The 20,210-nt window shown below is 42.8% G+C and overlaps 1 protein-coding gene across 5 annotated transcripts in view; it reads right to left on the bottom strand.

Moving 5' to 3' along the window:
• The window catches only part of TNN (tenascin N), a 113,905-nt gene that overhangs the window by 19,740 nt on the left and 73,955 nt on the right, over nt 1–20,210 (bottom strand). For 4 of the 5 annotated variants that reach the window (XM_078000372.1, XM_028850623.2, XM_028850624.2 and 1 more), the window contains 5 exons: nt 9,973–10,239; nt 8,353–8,616; nt 3,818–4,081; nt 1,291–1,421; nt 220–352 (listed from right to left, as the gene is read on the bottom strand). In XM_078000372.1, coding sequence (XP_077856498.1) covers nt 220–352; nt 1,291–1,421; nt 3,818–4,081; nt 8,353–8,616; nt 9,973–10,239 — 1,059 coding nt within the window. The remainder of the gene's footprint in view (nt 1–219; nt 353–1,290; nt 1,422–3,817; nt 4,082–8,352; nt 8,617–9,972; nt 10,240–20,210) is intronic. The other variant, XM_078000392.1, reaches the window with a different exon arrangement.

Here is a 20,210-nt window from a genome sequence, read left to right as displayed (position 1 = left end):
ACTCAACTGCCCCACAAAATAACACTCTCTTTCACTCCTCTCTTTAGCCTCCCCATTGTGGGATGGATTTCTTTTGAACACATAACTCCATTTCCACTTCCCCATGCCTAGAGAAATCAATAGTTCTGCATCCACTTGCTCCTCCCTGGACTGCTTTGCTAGCCTCTCCAATGCTGGTTCTCACTGCATGGTCATTCAGAGCACAGGATTCCACTTTACCTGTGGAGAGGGTGGTGGATACATTTCTGCTCCGGAGACCACCCTTAAAGGCAACAAGGGAGACAGGATAGGTGGCACCTTGCTCCAGGCCTTGCAACTCAAACCTCTGGTCTTCTCGTCCCAGCTGTATCTCCTACCAAACAAGGCAGATAGTAGACAGCTAGTGACTCAGTCTATCACCCACTAGCACCCTAGGTGTCAACAGCATTCCCGGGTACTAATGACAGAAGCTCTCTGAGGGCACAGTCTTTTGTCTCTCTGAAGCCTCAGTGGCAGCCCAGAATCACAGTGGGTCCCAGCCACTTCTCTGGAGAGCCATGCCATGGAGAGTCAGCACCACTGGGAGCATCAGCTGAGAGCCAGTACCCAGGACTGCAGCTTCAGGATTACCGGCCAAGTTTCTGGGATACTTTGGCCTTCAGATACACACAGGGGCTCTAACTACAGCCATCGCTGGCAGCAACAGGCTGGCAATGCCGGGCTAAGAAGAAATTAATAGGGGAAGTGAAACTGGCCACTGATATCTGAGACAAGGAGATAGTTGGTATTTCAATAAACTTCCTTCTGAACCAGTCTTACTTCCTCTATAAACATAGGGCTAATCTTCCTAGCGGTGCTGTCATAAGCACTAATTAAGATAACAAATAAACCTAAGTGTCCTTCCTGTTTTTCCTTCCTCCCTTCTTTCTTCATTGGCAAGGAGGGAGAATAATAATTTTCCATTGGGACAGGCTTTGAAAATTTGCTGGCCTTCAGATTCTAAGGGGAGCTATAACCCTTGAAATAAAGGTTAATCAATTCGTTCGATAAATATATATCAAACACCTACCATGTGCTAAGCACTGTCCTATGCACTTTAGATATGGTGATAAATGAAACAAACATAGAGCTTACATTTATTAAGGAAGACTAACCATAAACAAAATAACCCGGAGCAGATGTACAAGCAGCAATGTGATCAATAAAGATCAGCAAGCTGCCATGAGGCCACCAAATGAGCGGATTGGCCCAAGTTAGTTGCTTCACACAGAAGAGAAGGCACCAGGAGAAAAGACAAGGAATCCCCCGTACCTTAACTGTGCCGTCTGGGAACTGGTAGGTCAGAATGTAGCCATGGATCTGAGCAGAGGGGGGTGTCCAGGTCAATACACCACCAGACTGCGTTACAGCAGATGGACGAAGGTTTCTGGGAGGGTCAATTTCTGTACGTAGAAAGTCAGGTAATTGTTATTACTAAGATACAACTGAGGCAAGGTAATTTTTGAGATACCAGTTTATATTTTCCCCTTTCAAACCCTCCCATTTCTCCTCCTTCTTTCAAGCAGTTTGCAGACTCTCTTCTTCCCTGCCACAGGGCCTTTCTGACCTTTGTTTCTAAAAGTACAGACCCATTACAGACAAGAAGAACAGGGCATTGGGTGGGTCCCAGAGGAAGGGAAAGAGAAAGAAAGAAAGAGAGAGAGAGAGAGAGAAGGAAGGAAGGAAGGAAGGAAGGAAGGAAGGAAGGAAGGAAGGGAGGGAGGGAGGGAGGGAGGGAGGGAGGGAGGGAAGGAAGGAAGGAAGGAGAGAAAGGAAGAAGAAAGGAGAGAAAGAAAGGAAGGAAAGAGAAAGAAAGAAAGAAGGAAAGAAAGAAAGAAAGAAAGAAAGAGAAAGAAAGAAAGAAAGAAAGAAAGAAAGAAAGAAAGAAAGAAAGAAAGAAAGAAAGAGAAGGAAGGAAGGAAAAGAGAAGAAAGGAAGAGGTGGGGGAGGGAGGAGGGAAAGAGAAGGGATATAGGAAAAGCAGAGCTTTTCTTCAATGTACTTCCTCACCCAAACACTAGAGGGAAAGCAAGTGTGTAAGCAAGTGTGGGTAAGCAAGTGTGCACTGTAGACCAGGAAAACGAAAGCTCAGTAAAAATACTAGTCAACATCATAACTGGTCAGAAGGCTCTTTTTTTTTTAACCAAAGAAGATATGAATGGAAACTTCTTTTTTGAAAAAGCATTATCACAGAAGGTTATTTTAATTTAGAACTTCCCAAAAAGACGCCTCCAGGCTATTTTCTACCCAGTAGCATTTCAGCTGAGAACTGAATTGCAGTATTTTAATAGAAATCAGACAGCTGTTGTTTTGAATTAGTATGTTTTGACAAATTTTGAGTTTCTGTAATATCAACTTGGTTTGATTTTCTAAAGCATAACATCTGGCATGGATTTTATTCTAGTCGTCTCACAGAAAAACCGAATTTCCTGATTTCATAATCAAGGCAAAACTGTGGCTATTTTAATATCTTAAGCAATCTCCTGCCACCTCTTTGCCCACCACCCCCTGGTTATGGACTAGAGATGTATGTCTTAGTTACTTTCACATTTCTATGGAGCAGGAAAATAAGAATTTTTTTTATTGCTGTCTTCAAAAATGGAGAAGGTGAAACCAAGAGAAGATAAAGAAGAAAGAGGAGAAGAAAGGAATAAGGGAGAAAGGAACAGAGAAAGGAAGGGGAGAAGGAGGTAGGAAGTGGGAAAAAGGGAAGGAGGGAGAACTGGCTACTGGTTGCATCTGGAGAGCAACACTGCGTACTAGGGAGTCCAGGACAAAGAGAAGAATTGTTTGTTTGTTTGTTTGTTCTTGAGATGGAGTCTCGCTCTTGTTGCCCAGGCTGGAGTGCAATGGTGCAATCTTGGCTAACTGAAACCTCCTCCTGGGTTCAAGCAATTCTCCTGTCTCAGCCTCCCAAGTAGCTGGGATTACAGGCACCTGCCACCACACCTGGCTAATTTTTGTATTTTTAGTAGAGACAGGGTTTCTCCATGTTGGTTAGGCTGGTCTCAAACTCCTGGCCTCAGATGATCCGCCCGCCTCGATCTCCCAAAGTGCTGGGATTACAGGCATGAGCCTCCGTGCCCAGCCATTTTTTTTTTTTAACACATCTCTGTTTAGTTTGAAAATATTTACTACAAGCATATATTACCTTTTAGATTAAAAATGCAAGTTAATTTTAACTAATAAAGATCATAGAGAAATTCAAGACATCTCTAGGTCCTATGGCAACATTTGGTGCATTCAACCAAGGATGGAATGGACAGACCTTGCCCGCACTGCCTGAAGAGGCCCACAGACCTCAGGGTGGGCACAGTGCTGTCTTCCAAGTGCTTCTGGGTTCTGACCTCCCTGATGCTCCGCCAAGACCAGAGGCCCCATCACACACACAAAATACATGCAGTTCAGGTGCCTTTCCTCCTCAACTGAGGATGGAAAGGAGAAAGATGCACCCCCTTTGCCTCCATTGTGGAAGATGGAAACAGAAGAGGCTCCTACCTCTATCTTCTCCCAACTGCAGCTAAGGCCCAACCATTTTCTCCATAGCAAGTGTGGAGAGTATGAGCGCTGGGCCAGGTGGAGGGGTGAGGGAGGCCGCCTTTGACACCAGCACTCCCTCTACACTCTCTTAGCTGTGTTGTTGGGTCAACTTAATTATCTCAAAGACATAAAAAAGGAACCACTTTGAAGAATGCCCTCGGGTAAAGCAACCACCCTCCTGCTCCCTTCCCCAGCCCATGGAGGAAGGTTCTCTCCTGGTAAGTGTGAGGGGTTCCCCTGGCCTGGTCCCTCTCAGTACCTGTCTGGGCCTTGGTGTCGGCCTTCTTGCTCTCCTGGTCCCCCTTCTGGGCCCACACGTGCACCATGTACTCCATGCCCGGTCTCAGGCCCGTCAGGACGGTGCTGCTGTGCTCCTTCCCCACCGGAACCTCCCTGGTGTCTCCATCCGCAGAGGTGTAGCGCACCACATACTTGTCAATCGTGGCCTGCACCGGGTCCCAGGAGACAGTGGCCATATTCTCTGTCACCCAGTCAGTCACCAGGTTTTTGGGGCTGTCAATTTCTTTTTAAAAGGATTTAGAAAAGGCTGAACTTTAGAACAAAGGAGGGCATCCCATCTTACCACCCCATCACCAGGTGCTCTCCATCATGTTATCATTAATAACGGTAGAATTCTACTTAAAACACCAGTCAAAGGCCCCTGGTCTCATTTCCAAGGAAACAAACCACTGGACATAAAACTGGAAGGAATCAGATCTTCTCCCAGTTTTTATATATAAAAAATTTCTGTCCTTGTAATTCTCATCAAAATAACAATAAAACTTGCTAAGCAACAAGATGAGCCACCAAAACTGCTGTGGATATAACCTCTTTTCTGATCTCCCTGGTATCTAGTTACTTTGAGAGTCGAGGTCATATCCTCCAACCTTTCTGACTTATAAAACAGGAGGAGAATGCAGGCCCAGGGAAATGGAGGGTACAGGCTAAGTTCCTGTTGACATCTTATGTTAAAGTCAAGACTCTTCACTCTGAATTTTGGGCCCTCCCACCCTCTCAAGGACTTTGCTGCGGATCTGCCCTTTCTCTCCTGTGTCATCAATCTCCTCTTCTCTGTCATCAGTCCCAGACAAGCAAGGTCTAGAATCCCCCATCCTCCCCCATATCATTCCATTTCTCTGCAACCCTAAACTGACAGATTGTCTCAAGAGAAATGTCTACATACCCAACTTCACTGCTTACTCTCCAATCAATTGTGTTTGCATCTTTCTATGCCACACAACTAAATCTGCTAGTCTAAGTCACCAACAACATCCGTATTGCCACCTCTAATGGATACTTGCCTTTCTCAACTTTACACTGCTTCTGGGTGGCATTTGGCAGAGCTGATCCATGCCCTCCTTCTTGAAACACTCTCAACCCTCAGCTTCCGTGACTACACACTCCCTTGATTTTCCTAACTCACTGGCTCTTCTTCAGTCGTTTGTCAGCAACCTTCAAACACTGGAGCACCCAAAGCTCCCTTTCTTTGTTGTTTGCTTTGTTTTGTTTTGTTGATACAGAGTCTCGCTCTTTCACCCAAGCTGGAGAGCAGTGGTGCCATGATAGCTCACCGCAGCCTTGACCTCCCAGGCTCAAACAATCCTCCCACCTCAGCCTCCTGAGTAGCTGGGAATACAGGTGCATGCCACCACACTCAGCCAATTTTTGTATTTTTTTTGTAAAGACAGGATTTCACCAGGCTGGTCTTAAACTCCTGAGCTCAAGCAATTCACCTACCTTGGCCTCCCAAAATTCTGGGATTACAGGTGAGAGCCACTGCACCTGTCCCAAAGCTCCCTCTTTTCCTCTCTCTGCTTTTCCGCCTAGGTGATCTCACTCATGCCCGTGGCTTTAAATACCAACTAGATGCTAATCGCTCCACAATATCTATTAATTCTGAGCCCCTCACTAGTTTATACAACTGCATCTCCACCACAGTGCCTGGCCTGTATTAGACACTCAATACATATTTATGTAATCAATAAATGAATCACTCAACTAACAAGGAATCTCACAAGTATCTTGAACTTAAATATTTAAAAGTCTTGATGTTCCTCCCCAAACTTTTTATTTCTCAGTCTCCCCTCTCAAGAAATGGTAGTTCAATCTCCCATGTTGCTCAAATAAATAACACAGGTCATACCTGAGTCCTCATTTTCTTCCTACCTCAAATCTATCAACAGGTATTATCATCCATACCTCAAAAATATATTCCAGACATCCCCTCTTCTCTATCCCTTTTGCCATCACACTTATCTAGACAATCAGCATTTTGCACCCAGGCTTTTCTAGCAGCTTCTCTACGAATCTCCCCACTTCTATCCTTGTCATTTTATCCATTTATTCTCCTCACTGTGGCCTGGAAAGTGTTTTTTAAATGAACACTGCATCATATCACTCTTCTACTATTAATAAATATAGCCCATTTTGTCCTCTAAGTACCAAACGGTCCTGACTGACCTGCCCCTGCTCCTCCCACCTCATCTCAGGCTACTTGCTCTCCTGCCCACTATGCTCCAGCAAAACTAGCCTCTTTTCATTTTCCAGCCATCCCCGGTACTGTTCTAGCTGAGGGACATCACACATACTCTTCCCTCTGCCAGAAATGGCTAGTTTTCATCAACATCCATTCTCCCCCTTCTTCTGTAAGCATACTCACTGTCCAACAGATCTCTCTGCAATGATGAAAGTATTCTATGATCGGCACAGTCCAATACCACAATTTTATTAGTCACATGTGGCTACTGACCATTTGAAATGTGGCTAATCCAAATAAGAAAATTTTTTATTTTAATTATTTTTAATTAATTAAAATTTAGGCTGGGCATGGTGACCATGCCTGTAATCCCAGCACTTTGGGAAGCCGAGGCAGGAGGATCACTTGAGCCCAGGAGTTCAACATAGTGAGACCCCATCTCTAAAAATAATTAAAAATTAGCCAGGCTTAGTGGCATGTGCCCATGGTCCCAGTTACTTGGGAAGCTGAGGTGGGAGGATGGCTTGAGCCCAGGAGGTCAAGCCTGCAGTGAACAGTGATAATACCACTGTACTCCAGCCTCGCTAACAGAATGAGACCCTGTCTCTGAAAATAAAATAAAAATAAAAATAATTTTAATAGCCACATGTAGCTAGCAGCTGCTGTGTTGGACAGGACAGCATAACTGAAGTAAAGCTGGGCACAGGGCCATCCAGCTAAAGACCTCATTTCCTAGCCTTTTGTGCAGTGAGGTCTGTCTGGGACCTGGCAATGGAACATGAGAAGGGCTGATGTGTACAATGTCCCAGTGATGCCCTGACCTTCAGCATGCCTCTTCCCACTGGCTACAATGCAGACAGGGTGGTGACCAGGTAAAGGAGGGCAACTTGCTAGGGATGACTAAGCAACAATCACAGAAGCAGCCTGGGTGTCCTGGATGAGGAGCGACCGTATCAGCCCTGGCCATTCTTCAGAGAGGAATACACTCCTTTCCTGCTGAAGCAACTGTTGTTTGAGTGTTTCTGTCAATGTATAGCAATAGCATAGCAATCCTATTACTACTCACCCTTCCCATCTACAAGACATCCTTACCCTGTAATTCTCTATACCTATACCATGTTCATCTCCTTCACATAATTTAGCACAATTTACGGGTTTAAATGTGTTTTCTTATTTATTGTCTATCTTCACACTAGACTTCAAGAGAGTAGAGATATTTGTTTTGTTCGCCACTGTGTTCCCCAGGCCTGGCACTTAGACGATACTCACTAAAAGTCAGTTGCCTACTGCAAGGAAACAGGGCTCCAGCACCCAGGTGAATACTTGCTCCTTTCTATTACACAGCGTCTATTCTGTCAAACCTACACAAAATAGCTTGCCACAAAACAGGTTTTTAATCAGTGGTTTTAAGACTTTCATATTGGTTTTACATTATTTTCTATAATTGTCTATAGCTGAGAGACACAATGATTGAAAACACAGGCTTTGGAAAGAGTTCCAAGACATTTGTGGGAAAAGACATTCGTGGGACTGCTCCCATTGGGTCCAGTACTGTAGTTTTTCAGACACGCTTGAACCAGAGCAACTCCATCTTGAACAGGAACTGGGTCAAATAAGGGTGAAACCTACTGGGCTGCATTCCCAGACAGTTAAGGCATTCTAAGTCACAGGATGAGACAGGAGGTCAGCACAAGATACAGGTCATAAAGACCTTGCTGATAAAACAGGCTGCAGTAAAGAAGGCAGCCAAGACCCACCAAAACCAAGATGGCAATGAGAGTGACCTCTGGTCATCCTGACTACTATACTTCCACCAGCGCTATGACAGTTTACAAATGCCATGACAATGTCAGAAAGTCACCCTGTATGGTCTAACAAGGGGAGGTATGAATAATCCACCTCTTGTTTAGCATATCATCAAGAAATAACCATAAAAATGGACAACCAGAAGCCCTCGGGGCTGCGCTGCCTATGGCTAGTAACCATTCTTTGATTCCTTTACTTTCCTAATAACTTGTTTTCACTTTACTCTATGGACTCGCCTTGAACTCTTTCTTCCATGAGATCCAAGAACCCTTTCTAAGGGTCTGGATTGGGACCCCTTTCCTGTATCCTGTAACACTTTGTTCTTTCTTTAGGTGAATGAAAGTGTTTGTTTTGTTTTTTGTTTTGTTTTTTTTTTTTTTTACAGCAAACTCTCCTAAAACACTCTGCAGCCCTGCGGTTACAGATGCCAAAAGCAGCTGCATCACCACTTAGCTGCAATAGATCAACCTGCATTAACTACCCCGGTTTGCTCTTCTCTTCACTCCTATTACCTGTCTGGGCCTTGGTGTCAGCCTTCTTGCTCTCCTGGTTCCCCTTCTGGGCCCACACGTGCACTGTGTACTCCACGCCTGGCCTCAGGCCCGTCAGGACGGTGCTGCTCTGCTCCTTCCCCACTGGAACCTCCCTGGTCTCTCCATTGGCAGATGTGTAGCGCACCACATACCTGTCAATGGTGGCCTGCACCAGGTCCCAGGAGACAGTGGCTGTATTCTCTGTCACCCGGTCAGTGACCAGGTTTTTGGGGCTGTCAATGTCTGGAAAAAAAAAAATGCTGATCAATATGCACTATGAACAGGTCCCAGAGTGCAGAAACTCATGACCATTTTGCGTGGAGTGAAACCCTTTCATGTTTTATGGGGTTTCCGCCTCATATGCTCTTGTTTTGTTTTTAGCTGGTTCATGGACATCATCTTCTCCCCGGAGATACACCAGGCTCCTCAAGTGAAAAGCAAAATAGATCAGAAACTGAAAATCCAGGCTGTTACCTCTACCAAGTCTTTAGCAAAACAAATCTTTTATTCATCTAGAAAGGGTATATCAAGCCCCAACTCTATGCACGAAATGTTCTAGACAGTGTGCAGAATCCAGAGTTGGGAAATACATGGTTTCTGCTCACAAGGAATTAACAATTTTGTGTCTGGCATCATGTCAGTAAAGACCTCCTATTTCATACTAGAAGATTCTAAAAGCCACCCCTAAATATAAGCCCCTGGAGGGAAAGGGCAGCATCCTATTCTCCTGTGTTCCCAGTGCCTAGTAGTGGGCAGGACACATGGAAAGTACTTACTATATATTATTAAATAAATCAGCAAAAAGTAAAACCCTGGGTGAATATTCTCTAGTATATCATAGATTCACTCATCATGCTGGTTTGCTGATTAAATCACGGTACAAAATATGGTTAGATATCGCTTCCACTAAAATAAGAATATAACGCAAGAGCTGTCCTAATCCTCAAAACTCTGGCCAATGTATACTCTGCTGTTCCACAGAGGGGAACATGCTCTTTTCTTGTTTAAGCAACAGTTATTTGGTTGTTCTGGTCATGTGTATCCTATTGCTATTTACCCATCCTATCTGAGAAACATCACTACTTCATTATTCTCTACACCTACACTGTGTCATCTCCTTTATAGAACTTATCATAATTTCTAGTTATAAATTTGTTTTATAGTTATAATATGATTCATTTGTCATAAACCAAATGATATACATCTCCTTGCTATGGCAGATGTGACGTCTACATTCTTAAAGTCAAATTTTCAGTATACTATTGACAAAATTTGATTTTCATTTTCTGTTCCCACTCACAGACTCACTAAGAGACCCTTGATACTGTCTACGGCAAAAGATCCATGCAATCAGAAGAGGAGCTGATGGACATGACCATGTAATCATAGCTTGGAGACTGCCATGTGGCCCTGACTTGCAAGGAAACTAGTTAAAGGAAAATGAGGGATGGTGTGTGTAATCTGTTATGAAAGGATGGACGCCATCCCACTCTTCCATTAATCATTGATTTCTGCCAATGTCAGAGAAGGAAAACAAAACTTGTCATCCATTGACTTAGCATGAAAGCTCTTATATTCCCAAAGAACAATGCTCCTTACCTGTCTGGGCCTTGGTGTCAGCCTTCTTGCTCTCCTGGGCCCCCTTCTGGGCCCACACGTGCACCGTGTACTCCACACCAGGCCTCAGGCCTGTCAGGACAGTGCTGTTCTGCTCCTTCCCCACCGGAACCTCCCTGGTCTCTCCGTCCTTGGCAGAGGTGTAGCGCACCACATACCTGTCAATAGTGGCCTGCACTGGGTCCCAGGAGACAGTGGCCATATTCTCTGTCACCCAGTCAGTCACCAGGTTTTGGGGGCTGTCAATGTCTGAAAAAAAAATTGCTGATCAATAAACACTATTGACAGGTAGCAAAGAGTGAGATCTGGGCATTTCACTTGTGGTGAGGCAGTTTCCTGTTCTTATGGTTTCTCCATATCACACGCTAGTTTTCAGTCATTTCATGGATGTAGACCTTATCCCCACAGCTGGATTCTTGGATTTTCAATAAAGCAGCACAGGAGAGTGGTATGAGTACTAAATCCAAAGTCAGAAGAACTGGGTTCTAGTTCCAGCCCAGAGAGGCAGAGTAGAGGTGCAGGGTGGAGCCAGGTTACTAGCAATCTAATCCCAGCTCTGCCGTCTGCCAGCTGTGGCTCTGGACAGTTCAGTTGCTGCTGGCTGGGCCTCAGCTTCTTCATCTGTAAAATCTGAGGTTTGGGTTTGATAAACTTTTAAGATTCCTTCAAGCATGAATATTCCATGCATGTAACTAATTTCATAACTTACTAACTTGTTTTTGTGACTTTGGGCAAATTGCTTTACTTTACTTCTGTATTTGTTAAAAGTGGTTGTTAGTGATTATTGCACTTACCACACTCTGAGTAGCTCTGTAAACCAAGAGAAAAAAATGTTATGTAGCAAAGGGCTTTGAAAATGTTAAAGTATTACAGTGTTTACCACTCTGAAGCCACAGAATATTTACTCTATAATTTAAAACGTAATCAAGGGCAAACCTACCTCTCTGCCTCATTTTCTCCACAAGAGAAAAAAAGGCAGGGAAAAATAATATTAGTACATATTCTACAGAATTATTGTGAGTATTATATGAGTTAATAACATGTTTCCTAGTGTGATGTCAGCAAGATGGCCAATTAGAAATCCCTGACACTCGTCTTCTGCACAGAAACAACAACAACAAAGAATAAACAACAATATTTTTTTAAAAACTAAAGGAGAGTGCAGGATTATATCAAAGGAGAAACAGAAACTCTGGTAAGCACAGAAACTCAGGATAGCCAGATAGAGAACAGAAGGAAACCCTGGGATCCCAGCACTCCATTGCCCAGCTAAGAGCAGCTGGAAACCAGGAAGAACTTCTCCCTACAGCAAAAGGTAAGCAAGAAGATCCCAGTAGCCCCTATCAGCACCTTGTACACCTACCATCATCACCATTGGGATCTCCTACAGCTCTCACAGGCACTAAGCCCAGCTGAGGGAGCTGCCTACAGGCACACAACTATGCTCCTTAGAGATGGAGCCAATACTGTGCCCCATCCTCTGTGGCCTGCATGGCTACTGTGCTACACCGTCTTGGCATCTTGGAACCGGGACTACTGTTGGAATGTGTCTTGCTCTGGGGGTGAGTAGCCATTCACCCCTTCATCCCTGAGGGTAAACTGCTGCTGAGACACCACCACTCAGTGACCTGACATCTCCAAGCAGAGCTGTGAGCAACTGTTACACCTTTCCCCATGGGGCCAAGCAGCAGTGGAACCACTTCACATCCCCATCCCCTACGCACTCATTCCAGAGCTGAAGCTGTACCCTCTTCCCTGGAGAATCAGTACTTTGGTAAAACAGCTCCACCCACTTCTCTCACACTAGGCAGCACCCTACCCATAGGGGCCTAAGCTGAAACTGCACTAGTTTCAGTTCCTAAGTGAACAATGCTTTTAGCAGAGCCCTATATCCCAGGACAATGGTGTTGAGGCTATCTAGAATAGTCACATCCCTCAGGACTGAACTGGAGTGGCACATTGCCTGCTGGGGAATCAGTGCCTCAGCCAAGCTGAGCAGCTGTATATCCTAGGGCTGTGCTGACATAGTATCCTAGGTCCCAGGGAAATACAGCAGTGGCTGGCTGAGACACCCCACCTTACTGGCCAGACAGCTCTAGTATTCTGCTTCTTTAGAGCTGGAGTAGGCCCCTTGAGTCTGAGCTCCTGAGACACCCTTCTCCCAGGGAGTAGAGTCATTGCTGTGCTGCTCCCTGCCCTGGTACAGCCCAAAAAACAGTGTGCTTGATTATTTTGGGGAGCTTGCTGCTGCTGCATCTGGCCTCACAGAGACTGGGATACTGTCAAGTCCCACCACTGCAGAGTCTAGAATCACCACTACAGAATTCCTCACCCCTAGGGATCCAAGTTGCCACTGAACTCTATTGGTGCAGTTTCCCAAATTACAGCAATTACAGCCATATCTTGCACTCTGGGTTCACACTTCCAGAGCCCTTCTTTCTCTTCCAAGTTAAACCAGGGCTGCACCCTGCCCACCAGGGGTAGAATTACAGTTACAACCTGACCCCCTGAAGCCAAGCTGATAGGCACCATGGGCAACCTATACCCAGCCCTGACACAGAGACCACTCTGCATCCCAAGACTGAAGTGCCACTATAGGTTCATAAGACCCTGAGCCTAAGTAAGAACTTGCCCCATAGTTGCTTTGAGCACCTGTACTTGAAATCCAGTGCCTTGGCAGCTGCTTCTATGCCATGTCAGACCTGACACCAAGAGAGAGCCCTTCAGCTAAGTCTTCCCATTATGGAGAAAATAAGAATAGAATAGCCCTTGCCACAACAGCCCTTACCACCAAGGACATTAACAACCTATGCTGCCACCACCACTACCACAAACGTCTGTAGTCTAGGCCACTGATATGTTCATAGTTATTGCTGATGTCAAACACAGTCAAAGAAGCTGCACAAAGACTATACCACTGAACTTACAAGAACCACCCTTCCCAACTGGCGCATTAAAATTCAACCAAGGTAAAAGTATTTCTCTAAGAAAGTCACTCTAGAAAGTTTGGAAGAAGCAATTGTTCAACCAGACACACAGACCTCAATGCAGGGACACAGGGAACATGAAGAAAGCAAGAAAATATGACACCACCAAAGGAACATAATAACTCTCTAGAAACAGACCCCAATTAAAAACAAATCAATACATTGTCAGAAAAGGAATTCAAAATAATGATCTTAAGGAAACTTAATGAAATTCAAAAAATACAGACAGACAATTTGATGAAATCAGAAAAATAATACATGATATGAATGAGAAATTCAATGAAGAAATAGATATCACAAAAAAGAAACACAGCTAACAAATTCAAAGAATGAAATTTAAAAATATAATGAAGAATTTCAACAGCAGATTTGATCTAGCAGAAAAAAGGAATCGCTGAACTTGAAGATAAATTGTTTGACATTACCCAGTGAGAGAAAAAAAGAAATAAAAATGAAAAAGAGTAAAGAAGGCCTACAAAACCTATGGGATACTATTAAGTGAATAAATATTCATATTATAGGAGCTCCAGAAAGAAAAAAGATGTAAAAAGGTATAGAAAACCTACTTAATGAAATAATAGCTGAAAACATCCCAAGTCTGGGGAGAGATATGAATATTCAGATCCAGGAAGCTCAAGTCCCTAAATAGATCCAACCCAAAAACGGTGCTTCCTGAAGTATATTATAGTCAAGTTGTCAATAGTCAAAGACAAAGAGAAAATTCTCAAAACAGTAAAAGAAAAGTGTTAGGTCACATATAAGGGAATTCCCCTTAGACTAACCATAAATTTCTCAGCAGAAATCTTATAGACCAGGAGAGAAAGCGATGATATAGTCCATGTATCTGAAAGGGGTGAAAAAAACTGTCAACTGAGAATACCATACCCAACAAGTCTATTCTTCAGAATGAGGGAGAAACAAAGTCTTTCCTAGAAAAGCAAAAACTGAGGGAACCCATCACCACTAAACTGGCTCTACAAGAAATGCTCAAGGGAGTCCTACATCTGGAAGCAAAAAGATGATAATCACAATCATGAGAACATAGAAAAGTATAAACTCACTGGCAGAGCAGATACACAAAGGAGAAAGAAAAGGATCAAGCCTCAATACTACAAAAACCTACCAAACCACAATAATAAACAATAATAGAAGAAGAAATTAACAAAGGATATACAAAATAATCTAGAAAACAATTTACAAATGACAGGAGTCACTCCCGTTCTATCAATAATAACCTTGAATGTAAATGGATTAAATTCCCCACTTAAAAGATAGACTGGCTGAGGCCGGGCACAGGGTTCATGCCTGTAATCCCAGCACTTTGGGAGGCTGAGGCAGGCTGATCACTTGAAGGTCAAGAGTTTGAGACCAGCCTAGCCAACATGGTGAAATCCCATCTCTACTAAAAATACACACACAGAAAAAAATTAGCCAGACGTGGTGGCACATGCCTATAGTTCCAGCTACTTGAGGGGTTGAGGTGGAAGAATCACTTGAACCTGAGAGGCAGAGGTTGCAGTGAGCCGAGATTACACCACTGCATTCCAGCCTGGGCAACAGAGTGAGGCTTTGCCTAAAAAAAAAAAAAAAAAAAAAAAGACAGACTGGCTGAATGGATCTTTAAAAAATGACCCACTTATGTGCTACCTACAAGAATCTTCCTTCACCTGTGGAAACACATATAGATGCAAAGTGAAGGGATGGAAAAAGATATTCCATGTAAACAGAAACCAAAAGCAAACAGGAGTAGCTATGCTTACATGAGATTAAACAGATTTAAGGCAAAAGTATAAAAAGAGGCAAAGGAGGTTATTATGTAAAGAAAAAGAGATCAATTCAGCAAGAGGATACAAGTGAGATTTATGCCAGGGATGCAAGAATAGTTCAACATATACAAATCAATAAATGTGGCACATCACAAACAGAATGAAGAATAAAAATACCATCTCAACAGAATGAAGAATAAAAAGATCATCTCAACAGATGTAAAAAGCATTTGATAAAATTCAACAATGTTTCATGATAAAAACTCTCAACAAGCTAGATATAAAAGAAGCATACCTCAACACGCTAAAGTCCATATAAGACAAAGCCACAGCTAACAATGCACTGATTGGGGAAAAACTGAAAGCTTTTCTCTAAGAACCAGAACAAGACAAGGATGACCACTTTTACCACTCTTATTCAACATAGTACTGGCAGTCCTAGCCAGAGCAATTAGGCAACAGAAAAGAATAAAGAGCATCCAAATTGAAAAAAAGGAAGCCAAATTGTCCCTGTTTGCAGGTAACATGATCTTATATACAGAAAACCCTAAAAAGCTCTACCAAAACACTCTTAGAACTGACAAATTCAATAAAGTTTCATGACACAAAATTAACATGTAAAAATCAGTAGTGTTTCTATACACCAGCAATGAACTAGCAAAAAAAAAAAAAAAAAAAAAAATCAAAGAAGCAATCCCTTTCACAATAGCTACTTTTAAAAACACACCCATAAATAAATTTAACCAAAGAGGTGAAAGATCTCTACAAGGAAAAACTATAAAACACTGATGAAAGAAATTGAAGATGTCACCAAAAAATGGAAATATATCCTATGTTCATGAATGGGAAGAATATTGTAAAAATAACTGTACTACCAAAAGCAATCTAAAGATTCAATGCAATCTGTATCAAAATTATCAATGACATTCTTTAGAAAAAACAATTCTTTTTTTTTTTTTTTTGAGACAGTCTTACTCTGTCTCCCAGGCTGCAGTGGAGTGGCATGATCTCAGCTCACTGCAACAACCGTCTCTCCTGGGTTCAAGTGATTCTCCTGCCTCAGCCTCCCCAGTAGCTGGGATTACAGGCATGCACTATCATGCCCAGCTAATTTTTTTTGTTTTTGTTTTGAGACACAGTTTTGCTCTTATTGCCCAGGCTGGAGTGCAATGGCATGATCTTGGCTCACTGCAACCTCTGCCTCCCAGATTCAAGCAATTCTCCTGCCTCAGCCTCCCAAGTAGCTGGGATTACAGGCACCTGCCAACACACTCAGCTAATTTTTGTATTTATTGTAGACACAGGGTTTTGCCATGTTGGCCAGGCTGGTCTCGAACTTCTGACCTCAGGTGATCCACCCACCTTGGCCTCCCAAAGTACTAGGATTACAGGCGTGAGGTACCATGGAAAGCCTTTTCTTTTTTTTTTTTTTTCTTTTGTATTTTTAGTAGAAACGGGGTTTTGCCATGTTGGCCAGGCTGGTCTTGAATTCCTGACCTCAAATGATCTGCCCTCCTTGACCTCCCAAAGTGCTGGGATTACAGGCATGAGCCACTGCACCCAGCCTAGAAAAAACAATTCTAAAATTCATATGGAACCACACACAGAAGACCCCAAATAGCCAAAGAAATCCTGAGCAAAAATAAAGCTGGAGGCATCACACGAGCTGACTTTAATATGTACTACAAAGCTATAGTAAACAAAACAGCATGGTACTGACATAAAAACAGACACATAGACACAATGGAACAGAATAGAGAACCCAGAAATAAATCCACATATTTAGAGCCAACTGATTTTTGACAAGTAACCAAGAACATTCAGTGGGGAAAGAACAGGCTCTTCAATAAGTAGTTCTAGGAAAACTGAGTATCTATATGCAGAAGAATAAAACTAGACCTCTATTTCTCACCTTATTCAAAAATTAAATTAAAATGGCTTAAAGAATTAAATGTAAGACTTGAAACTATGAAACTACAGAAGAAAACATTGGGGAAACACTTTAGAACATTGGTCTAGGCAGATATTTTGGGTAAGACTGCAACAGCACAGGCAACAAAAGCAAAAATAGACAAATGGAAATACATCAAACTAAAAAGCTTTTGCACAGCAAAGGAAATAATCAAAATAATGCAGAGACAACCTACATAATGGGAGAAACTATTTGCAAGCTGTCTGTATGATAAGGTATTAATAAACAGAATACATAAGGGATTCAAACAACTCAATAGCAAAATAATAATAACAATCATCATCATCATCTTATTTTAAATTGGGCAAATGATCTAAATAGACATTTCTCAAAAGAAGACATACAAATGGCCAACAAACATTTATGAAAAAATGTTCAACACCACTAATCATCAGGGAAATGCAAATCAAAACCACATTGAGATATCATCTCATCCCAGTTAAAACTGCTATTATCAGAAAGACAAACAATAACAGGTACTGGTGAGGATGTGGAGAAAGGGGAATACTAGTTCACTGCTGGTGGGAATGGCAATTAGCACAGCCACTATGGATAAAAGCTATGGAGTTTCCTTAAAAAACTAAAAGTAGATGTACCATATGATCCAGCAACCTCATTGCTGAGTATACATCCAAAAGAAAAAGGAATCAGTAGATCAAAGAGCTATCTGCATGCCCATGTTTACTGCAGCACTATTCATAATAGCCAAAATACTGAATTAACCTAACTGTCCACTAGTGGATGGATAAAGAAATTGTGATATATATATGTATGTGTGTGTGTGTATATAATATTATATATTATATAACATTATATATAAATAACATATATAAATATACAATGTATATACATTATATACATTATATACACACACACATATACATACATACACAATGGAATACTATTCAGCCATAAAAGGGAATAAAATCCTTTCCTTTGCAGCAACATGGATCGAACTAGAGGTGATTATGTTAAGTGAAATAAGCCAGGCACAGAAACACAAACATTGCATGTTCTTACTCATATGTGGGAGCTAAAAAAATTGATCTCATGGAAGCTGTGAATAAAATGATGGTTACCAGAGCTTAGGAAGTGTAGGGGTAAGGGGAATGAACACAGGTTGGCTTAAGGGTTTAAAAATACAGTTGGATAGAAGAAATACATTCTAGTGCTTGATAGCACAGTAGGATACTATTAACAACAATTTATTGTACATTTCTAGAAGAGAAAATTTGACATGTTTCTAACTCAAAGAAATGTTGAATGTTGAACTGATGGATATCCTGATTACCCTGATTTTATCATCACACATGGCAAGCATGTATTACAATATCACATGTACCTATAAATATGTATATTATTATGTATCAATTTTTTTAAAACAGAAATGTCTATTATGAGTTCTTAGCACTGAGTAGATGCCCAATGACCATAAGCTATCATTATTAAGACCAGCTTGTTGATACATTATAAATACAAGAAATTATGCTCCTCCATACCACATACACAGAAGATACTTAAAAATACATTCACCAAAAAAAAAAAAAAAAAAAAAAAAAACTAGCATTTCTTTGTTCTAAATAATTCATTACAAAAGTCATTTTCCCAAAGTCACTTGCTCACACATCCTATTACATGTTGGTTTAGGCTGTAACCCCAAGAAAATGGGTATCTACATTCCAACCTGAGGGACCATAGTCAAAGCAAGATCAACAACAGTTTTGTGACCCTTGGCTGACCAACAGTTTTCACCCTATAAAAGATGTTGGAGAATTCAATGAGGTGGGACTTAAAGAAGGGATTTATTTGGAAAAAGATACACTGTGAGTCCCATGGGTGAGGCCCAAGCCTTGAATAAGCAGTTTTCAATAGAATCCCTGACAGACTTTGTTTTGTATACCCTAGAGCAGCAGTTTTCAACCAGGGACAATCAGCAATGTCTGGAGACAGTTTTGGTTGTCACAACTCAGTGTGGGATAGGGGGAGACATCAGGGATGCTGCTAAACATCTTACAATGCACAAGATAGACCCCTGCAACAAAGAGTTATCCACCCCAAAATAGCAATAGTGCCAAGGGTGAGAAGCCCTGCCCAAAGCTTGGGGATCCATATGGGCTGGTGTCTGACATATGCTAAAATATCTAAGAGGTAAGGAAATAGCTGGTTGCTGCGACACAGAGCCAAGATAGGCTGTAGCATTGCAAAAGAGTTGCGCATCTGGTTGAATGGACAAAGGGTGCATGCAGGTTCTCCATGGACCAGACTTGGGCCCAGCACAGCAGGGTAGGCCTGGGGTTGTATTAGAAGCTGTCCAAGAGGATCACCTAGAGGGGCAGGGCGACCCCACCAGAGAGACGCTGGGGGAACCCCTGATGTATTTGGCAGAGGAAAGGAAGTAAAAGACCAGTGGAAGACAGGCATTTGCCTACAGTGAGAGACCCACAGCGGAAGAGGAGCACAGAAGTGCTTCATGACGGAGTCAGCTTTAGCACTCGTCAGGCTCCAGGGCAGGCCCAAACACCTGTTACAGTCAAGCATGACCTTCCACGACCCCTGGCTCCCTCCTCCCTAACCCCTGGCCTCTATTCTCTCTTGACCACTCACTTCTCTTCCTCCTGACCCCTCACTTCTCCTCATCCTGACCCTTCACCTCGTCCCCTCCTGACTCCCTCAACTCTTCCCCTCCTGACCCATCATCTCTCCCCTCCTGACCCCTCACCTCTCCCCCTCCTGAACCCTCACCTCTCCTCTTACTGACCCCTCACCTCTCCCCCTCCTGACCCCTCACCTCTCCCCCTCCTGAACCCTCACCTCTCCCCCTCCTGAACTCTCACCTCTCCCCCTCCTGAACCCTCACGTCTCCTCCTCCTGAGCCCTCAACTCTCCTCTTACTGACCCCTCACCTCTCCCCCTCCTGAACCCTCACCTCTCCTCCTCCTGACCCCTCACCTCTCCTCCTCCTGACCCCTCACCTCTCCTTCCCCTTGACCCTTCACTTCTCCTCCTTCCTGACCCTTCACCTCTCCCCATCCTCACCCCTCACCTCTCATCAGTTTACCTCTCCCAGCAACGCCAAAGATAAATGGGTGAGAAACTGCATACAGCAAGCTAGAAGAGCAGCGCTTGAGGTACACAGCAGAAAATACAAGAGAAACTGCATGTCCCCTGCCTGGAGCAGGCAGCTGGCCCACAGGTGGCCCAAGCTGAGAGAGAGGAGATTTCATGTAGGGAAGTAGGGACTATTGCATGAAAATGACATAATTACTAAAATTATACATCTGGGGAACTAAAAATGACTAGATATTTGCTTATTTTTAGCTAATGAAACACTGTTATTATTTCTGCCTAAAACATTCATTCAGAGGGCAGGAACAAAAACAAGCTTGCAAAGGGTTTAAACAGATGAGGAATGTTTTTTTTTTTTTTAAGGTGTTTTTTGATCACAATCCCTAAGTCTGGCTCCCTCAGCATGATAGTTACTTCTTAATATTTATT

The sequence above is a fragment of the Macaca mulatta genome, chromosome 1 (assembly GCF_049350105.2).
Source record: "Macaca mulatta isolate MMU2019108-1 chromosome 1, T2T-MMU8v2.0, whole genome shotgun sequence".
In the NCBI taxonomy this organism is placed as follows: domain Eukaryota; kingdom Metazoa; phylum Chordata; class Mammalia; order Primates; family Cercopithecidae; genus Macaca; species Macaca mulatta.
The sequence above is the reverse complement of the archived record's forward strand: the minus strand, read 5'-3'. Positions and strand labels throughout refer to the sequence as shown.